Source organism: Oncorhynchus masou, chromosome 18 (genome assembly GCF_036934945.1).
Source record: "Oncorhynchus masou masou isolate Uvic2021 chromosome 18, UVic_Omas_1.1, whole genome shotgun sequence".
Taxonomy (NCBI): Eukaryota; Metazoa; Chordata; class Actinopteri; order Salmoniformes; family Salmonidae; genus Oncorhynchus; species Oncorhynchus masou.
In genome coordinates this window covers 18,210,233-18,218,528 of record NC_088229.1, presented here as the reverse complement: position 1 = coordinate 18,218,528, position 8,296 = coordinate 18,210,233, and the positions used below count along the sequence as shown (strand labels likewise).

The 8,296-nt window shown below is 41.1% G+C and overlaps 1 protein-coding gene across 4 annotated transcripts in view; it reads right to left on the bottom strand.

The window, feature by feature from the left end:
* Positions 1–3,304: 3,304 nt before the first annotated feature.
* The window catches only part of LOC135504130 (calnexin-like), a 41,438-nt gene continuing 36,446 nt past the window's right edge, over positions 3,305–8,296 (bottom strand). For 2 of the 4 annotated variants that reach the window (XM_064922440.1, XM_064922441.1), the window contains exons 13-14: positions 5,604–5,752; positions 3,305–5,307 (exon numbers count right to left, since the gene is read on the bottom strand). In XM_064922440.1, coding sequence (XP_064778512.1) covers positions 5,221–5,307; positions 5,604–5,752 — 236 coding nt within the window. In that variant the 3' untranslated portion in view covers positions 3,305–5,220. The remainder of the gene's footprint in view (positions 5,308–5,603; positions 5,753–8,296) is intronic. The other 2 variants (XM_064922442.1, XM_064922443.1) reach the window with 2 other exon arrangements.

Here is an 8,296-nt window from a genome sequence, read left to right as displayed (position 1 = left end):
ATAGGATGCCATAAGCTCTGGTGAGAAGTAGTGTACTATGTAGGGAATAGAATGCCATACGCTCTGGTGAGAAGTAGTGTACTATGTAGGGAATAGGATGCCATAAGCTCTGGTGAGAAGTAGTGTACTATGTAGAGTAGTCTGACCCTAGATCTGTGGTTAGGGGGCAACTTCTAATTCCAGACCCCCCAAATCCTCCCTCCTCTCCAACTACACCCCTAAGAGTCCAGTTTACATTCTTGTTTGACCTCTTTTTACCCCCCCACCCACCCACACATGATTTAACTGGTTTTATAATTCATCTTAGAATACTGTTTTGTGTTGTCATGGCAACGGCATCTCTAATGAGTTATGACATCAGACCTTTTATTTTACGATGACTCGTTGGATGTGAATATGGTCAAACTCCTGGCCCCAAAATATGAATCTAACATATTGAATGTGAATATGGTCAAACTCCTGGCCCCAAAATATGCATCTAACATATTGAATGACTTGTTGGATGTGAATATGGTCAAACTCCTGGCCCCAAAATATGAATCGAACATATTGAATGACTTGTTGGATGTGAATATGGTCAAACTCCTGGCCCCAAAATATGAATCTAACATATTGAATGACATGTCAATGTAATACAATAATATAATAACGCATCCCATCGACTGTTCTCTCATCTGATTGGTCAAAAGGTTACTAGGTGTCTGTTTTTTTAAATGTATTGTTAATTTCCGCCACTTATTGATCAACACAAACGTTATGAAATCTGATTCTGTATGACGTATTTTTTTTTAAGCAGTACTACTAAGATACTCCGATGTGTGTTGTCGTCCCTGGTATGCTACCCATTCCACCAGGAAGGGGATTCATATCGTCACCATGGAGTGCTGTGTGGAGTCGGTAGGGGAAGGAAAAAGCACAGTGAACCTGTATTCTGTTGTACATAACAAACGATGCCATCTTGAACACAACCCGGACTGGGGTCAAGTTACACGACGGGGTGAGACGGCCTCCTCTACCTATGATGGAGAGGAGAGGACAGAAGAGACCTCTACTTTTACTGTTCCAGAGCCTTGAGTGGTATTGATTAGAACACTCAGGCTGTGGAACACTCCGGAAGGTTCCGTCAGTGCATTAACACAGAGCTGCTGATAAGGAGTGGTATTGATTAGAACACTCAGGCTGTGGAACACTCCGGAAGGTTCCGTCAGTGCATTAACACAGAGCTGCTGATAAGGAGTGGTATTGATTAGAACACTCAGGCTGTGGAACACTCCGGAAGGTTCCGTCAGTGCATTAACACAGAGCTGCTGATAAGGAGTGGTATTGATTAGAACACTCAGGCTGTGGAACACTCCGGAAGGTTCCGTCAGTGCATTAACACAGAGCTGCTGATAAGGAGTGGTATTGATTAGAACACTCAGGCTGTGGAACACTCCGGAAGGTTCCGTCAGTGCATTAACACAGAGCTGCTGATAAGGAGTGGTATTGATTAGAACACTCCGGAAGGTTCCGTCAGTGCATTAACACAGAGCTGCTGATAAGGAGTGGTATTGATTAGAACACTCAGGCTGTGGAACACTCCGGAAGGTTCCGTCAGTGCATTAACACAGAGCTGCTGATAAGGAGTGGTATTGATTAGAACACTCAGGCTGTGGAACACTCCGGAAGGTTCCGTCAGTGCATTAACACAGAGCTGCTGATAAGGAGTGGTATTGATTAGAACACTCAGGCCGTGGAACACTCCGGAAGGTTCCGTCAGTGCATTAACACAGAGCTGCTGATAAGGAGTGGTATTGATTAGAACACTCAGGCTGTGGAACACTCCGGAAGGTTCCGTCAGTGCATTAACACAGAGCTGCTGATAAGGAGTGGTATTGATTAGAACACTCAGGCCGTGGAACACTCCGGAAGGTTCCGTCAGTGCATTAACACAGAGCTGCTGATAAGGAACGTTGTTAATCCTGCCTATGGTAATGGACTGTGGAAGCATGACTGTGCTGTCCTCGGCTGGTTATAGTAGAGAGAAATAAGGAACGGGTACCAGCAGGAGATTCTATGAGAGCCTTTTATCAGGGATGTGATTAGGACAACATGAACAGTTGGGATTTTGGCTCGGAGATAGCGAGGTCAGTTTCAATTCTATTGGAATAGAGGACGAAATGCCTAATTAAAATCAGGAAGGATCGCAACACTCAATATTACGGAGATCGGCGTTTTGAGCAAGAGGTTCTACCAGAGAACCATTCTATGGTTCTATTGGTTCCAGGTGCTAAAGGAAAAGATAGGGGAACATTGGGATTCCACTGCACTTCAATGCATCACGTTATTTATTTTTAATTTTGTATTATGTTGAAAATGTTATTATATTGTATGTTCCACTGACTCTTGTTAGTCCCAAATGGCACCATATTCCCTATATAGTGCACTACTTTGGGCCTATAGGGCCCTGGTCAAAAGTAGTCTACCATCTAGGGAACAGAGTGCCATTTTGGGACATTAAACGTAGTTTTTCCTTCAGGCATGTTGATAACACACACAATGAAACTAACTGCTGTTTAGAGATTCTGTGACTGTTTCCTTTTAACAATTTTGTTTTAATAAAATAAAAAATACTTCTGATGCTTTTGTACGAGTCGGGAGTGAAACTCTGTATCAATATGGAAATAAGCAAAGGAGTGAAGGAGGCAGGAAAGGAGACAAGGATAGAATGAAAGGAGACAAGAGAAGGATAAAAGGCCTCTTAACATGCATCCTTAGTGAGAGATCTTGATTAGTTTATATAGGTTCTCTAGACGGCAGAGAAGTCTAGTGATTAGAGCGTTGGACTTGCAACCGAATCGAATCCCAGAGCTGACAAGGTACAAATCTGTCGTTCTGCCCCTGAACAAGGCAGTTAACCCACTGTTCCTGGGCCGTCATTGAAAATAAGAATGTATTCTTAACTGATATGTCTATTTAAATAAAGGTTAAAAAAAGAAATGAAAGAGTAGACCTTGTTCCAGTGCAACCCAGGCAAGTCAAGAACGCTCTGTTCCGACCCAGAGGGTGATGTTCCCTTTCAAGGCCACACTTCAGACAACTCCTTGGGTGGAGCAGCGCAGTACAACACTAGTCATAGTTAATCAGACAAGGACTCTGCACTTCTCATGGACCCCAAACCAAACAGTACAATGACAAGTTGGCCTGAGAGCCAGTCTGTTTGACAGTGTTAAACCAACTCCGTGATAATGACAGATATGGGTTTGGCAACACCACAAACAGATCTGGGACCAGGCTTACAACAAGTACGACTAACCAGTAAGACTTTTATTGTATTAAATATTTAATTTTCCAAGAGCAATGTACAATTTGCAACTTATTGAAAACAGGGAAATATGCCTGGTTGTCGTACAAGAACAGAAAACATTTTTACTAGAAAACGCTGGAGACAACAGAAGAAACAAAAAGCAGAAATCTGCACATCCCTTTCCATACAAGACGGAATTGTTTATAATTCATTCCGGAACCGGAGTTTGGATATTCCGGAATACCCAGCTCCCTCGGGTGGAGAACAGAGGGTTTGAACACAGACTTTGGGAATACCCAGCTCCCTCGGGTGGAGAACAGAGGGTTTGAACACAGACTTTGGGAATACCCAGCTCCCTCGGGTGGAGAACAGAGGGTTTGAACACAGACTTTGGGAATACCCAGCTCCCTCGGGTGGAGAACAGAGGGTTGGAACGCAGACTTTGGGGAAAAACTAGTTTGTTCTGACGTAGGCTCGCAATAAGCAAAACAGTGGTAAAACTAACTACAAATTATTAATATATATATATATTTTTTAAACATCCAAAAAATGTCCATTCACTCAAGAGAAAAAACTGCATTTTAAATTGAGCCGTAAAATGAACAAGAGGGAGAAGTTTCAAATAAATAGATACATTTTTATCAGTTTTAAATCCATATAATTTAGTTAAAAAACAAAATAACACAAAAAACTGACATATATTATGAACTTCTTTTTATAAGTTAATGAATGAAAAACAACCACTTATCAATCTAAAGTAGACGTCTAAACTTAAACCTGACGCAAGGCGCCTTCTTCTCTGAAAATATCCTTCTGTCTCTGTAGTCAAACTTTAAGACTGGTCCCAGATCTGTATATCTACGTCCCAAATGGCACCCTATTCCCTATATAGTATACTACTTTAGACCAGAGCCCTATTCCCTATATAGTGCACTACTTTAGACCAGAGCCCTATTCCCTACATAGTATACTACTTTAGACCAGAGCCCTATTCCCTATATAGTATACTACTTTAGACCAGAGCCCTATTCCCAATATAGTATACTACTTTAGACCAGAGCCCTATTCCCTATATAGTATAATACTTTAGACCAGGGCCCATTAGGGTGGTTCAATATAAACAGGAACGGGGTGCCATTTGGGATTCACAGTTTGTATTTTAGAGCCAAATCTTGTCCCAATAATAGTCAGAGGAATTGACTCCAACGACAAGCAGATCTGAGACCAGGAGAAACATGGCACCTTCAGTCACACAGCAGCAATACAGTAGCCTGGCTATAGAGGTCTTCTCTCTCTGACCAGCCTATTCCCCATGTCGTACACTACTTTTTTAACTCCTTATCCACCCCTATGTAGTGCACTACTTTGACCAGAGCTCTTCTTCAGGGACGGGTGTGATTTGAGACACAAGCCAGAGAGAGCTGCCTTTTAACTTTAGTTTGAATAAAGAAAAGTACTTCTGAAGCTTAACAAAATGTCAACAATAAACCAGAACTAGGAACTATAGTCAGGAAGACTGGAAGCTGAAGAGGGGGGGGTGAGGGGGCATATTATTCATTTTGGAAGAAAGGAGGGTTGGGGTGGGGGGTCAGGGTAGCCTTGATGGCCTTAGAGAGGCGTAACGGATAGAGAGAACAAAGGAAGATAAGAAGAAACGGGGGTTGTCATTTGACTGATGGAGGAGGGGGGGGTAGTATCTTGGTCACTAGGACCACCAGAGGGCATGCAGAGAGGACAGAGAGAGGAGAGAGAGAGAGAGGAGAGAGAGAGGAGGTGAGAGAGAGGAGAGAGGAGAGAGGAGGTGAGAGAGAGGAGAGAGAGAGGAGGTGATAGAGAGGAGAGAGGAGAGAGAGAGAGAGAGAGAGAGAGAGAGAGAGGGAGAGAGGAGGGAGAGAGAGGAGAAAGAAGGCTTCATTTGTTGTCGTTGGTCTTCATCAGTCTTTCCGTACCCTCCTCTTCCTCACGGCCTGTTTGTGTCCGTCGCCAACGCTGTGGCCCCCCTCGTCTGCCTCCACCTTCTGCTTGGAAACGGGGGATGAAAAAGAAGGGATGAATGAAAGACAAGGTGTCCCAATGTCTACTTTCTCCTGAAGTGTGCACTTGTTCACTTCTTCCCACAAATCTGGAAGCATTGGAGTGGAGGAGGCATGGACTAGTGGGAGTTTCCACCCTACTCCTCACACCAGCCATTTCAGTGAAGGGAAGTGAACACGTGCACACTTTGGGAGGAAGGAGAGATTATTTGGCCGATGAGTTTCAGAGGGTGAAATGTGTGAAACGAGTGACGTTTTCATCTTTCAGAAAAGTAAGAGAGAACCTCAGCACTGACATCATCCGATGCTGCCTCACTGGACTTGGTCTCTTCTTCCTCCTCTCCTTCATCCTCCTCCTCATCGTCCTCTTCATCTTCTACGCTGTCCCCTCCAGCTGCCCCACTCTCCTCCTCCGCCTTCTCTTTCTTCTCTTCTGAAAGAGGAAAGGAGAGGAAATATTAACTAAGGAAAGGAGAGGAAATATTAACTAAGGAAAGGAGTGGGAGAGGAAATATTAACTAAGGAAAGGAGAAGGAGAGGAAATATTAACTAAGGAAAGGAGAAGGAGAGGAAATATTAACTAAGGAAAGGAGAGGGAGAGGAAATATTAACTAAGGAAAGGAGAAGGAGAGGAAATATTAACTAAGGAAAGGAGAAGGAGGAAATATTAACTAAGGAAAGGAGAAGGAGAGGAAATATTAACTAAGGAAAGGAGAAGGAGAGGAAATATTAACTAAGGAAAGGAGAAGGAGAGGAAATATTAACTAAGGAAAGGAGAAGGAGAGGAAATATTAACTAAGGAAAGGAGAAGGAGAGGAAATATTAACTAAGGAAAGGAGAGGAAATATTAACTAAGGAAAGGAAGGAAATATTAACTAAGGAAAGGAGAAGGAGAGGAAATATTAACTAAGAAAAGGAGTGGGAGAGGAAATATTAACTAAGGAAAGGAGTGGGAAGGAAATATTAACTAAGGAAAGGAGAGGGAGAGGAAATATTAACTAAGGAAAGGAGGGGAGAGGAAATATTAACTAAGGAGAGTGGGAGAGGAAATATTAACTAAGGAAAGGAGTGGGAGAGGAAATATTAACTAAGGAAAGGAGAAGAAATATTAACTAAGGAAAGGAGTGGGAGAGGAAATATTAACTAAGGAAAGGAGAGGAAATATTAACTAAGGAAAGGAGAAGGAGAGGAAATATTAACTAAGGAAAGGAGAAGGAGAGGAAATATTAACTAAGGAAAGGAGAGGAAATATTAACTAAGGAAAGGAGAGGAAATATTAACTAAGGAAAGGAGAAGGAGAGGAAATATTAACTAAGAAAAGGAGTGGGAGGAAATATTAACTAAGGAAAGGAGAAGGAGAGGAAATATTAACTAAGGAAAGGAGAGGAAATATTAACTAAGGAAAGGAGAGGAAATATTAACTAAGGAAAGGAGAAGGAGAGGAAATATTAACTAAGAAAAGGAGTGGGAGAGGAAATATTAACTAAGGAAAGGAGAAGGAGAGGAAATATTAACTAAGGAAAGGAGAAGGAGAGGAAATATTAACTAAGGAAAGGAGAAGGAGAGGAAATATTAACTAAGGAAAGGAGAAGGAGAGGAAATATTAACTAAGGAAAGGAGAAGGAGAGGAAATATTAACTAAGGAAAGGAGAGGAAATATTAACTAAGGAAAGGAGAGGAAATATTAACTAAGGAAAGGAGAGGAAATATTAACTAAGGAAAGGAGAAGGAGAGGAAATATTAACTAAGAAAAGGAGTGGAGAGGAAATATTAACTAAGGAAAGGAGTGGGAGAGGAAATATTAACTAAGGAAAGGAGAGGGAGAGGAAATATTAACTAAGGAAAGGAGTGGGAGAGGAAATATTAACTAAGGAGAGTGGGAGAGGAAATATTAACTAAGGAAAGGAGTGGGAGAGGAAATATTAACTAAGGAAAGGAGAAGAAATATTAACTAAGGAAAGGAGAAGGAGAGGAAATATTAACTAAGAAAAGGAGTGGGAGAGGAAATATTAACTAAGGAAAGGAGTGGGAGAGGAAATATTAACTAAGGAAAGGAGAGGAAATATTAACTAAGGAAAGGAGAAGGAGAGGAAATATTAACTAAGAAAAGGAGTGGGAGAGGAAATATTAACTAAGGAAAGGAGAAGGAGAGGAAATATTAACTAAGGAAAGGAGAAGGAGAGGAAATATTAACTAAGGAAAGGAGAAGGAGAGGAAATATTAACTAAGGAAAGGAGAAGGAGAGGAAATATTAACTAAGGAAAGGAGAGGAAATATTAACTAAGGAAAGGAGAAGGAGAGGAAATATTAACTAAGAAAAGGAGTGGGAGAGGAAATATTAACTAAGGAAAGGAGTGGGAGAGGAAATATTAACTAAGGAGAGTGGGAGAGGAAATATTAACTAAGGAAAGGAGTGGGAGAGGAAATATTAACTAAGGAAAGGAGAAGAAATATTAACTAAGGAAAGGAGAAGGAGAGGAAATATTAACTAAGGAAAGGAGAAGGAGAGGAAATATTAACTAAGGAAAGGAGAGGAAATATTAACTAAGGAAAGGAGAAGGAGAGGAAATATTAACTAAGGAAAGGAGAAGGAGAGGAAATATTAACTAAGGAAAGGAGAGGAAATATTAACTAAGGAAAGGAGAGGAAATATTAACTAAGGAAAGGAGAGGAAATATTAACTAAGGAAAGGAGGAAAGGAAATATTAACTAAGGAAAGGAGGAAAGGAGAGGAAATATTAACTAAGGAAAGGAGAAGGAGAGGAAATATTAACTAAGGAAAGGAGAAGGAGAGGAAATATTAACTAAGGAAAGGAGAAGGAGAGGAAATATTAACTAAGGAAAGGAGTGGAGAGGAAATATTAACTAAGGAAAGGAGTGGGAGGGAAATATTAACTAAGGAAAGGAGTGGGAGAGGAAATATTAACTAAGGAAAGGAGAAGGAGAGGAAATATTAACTAAGGAAAGGAGAAGGAGA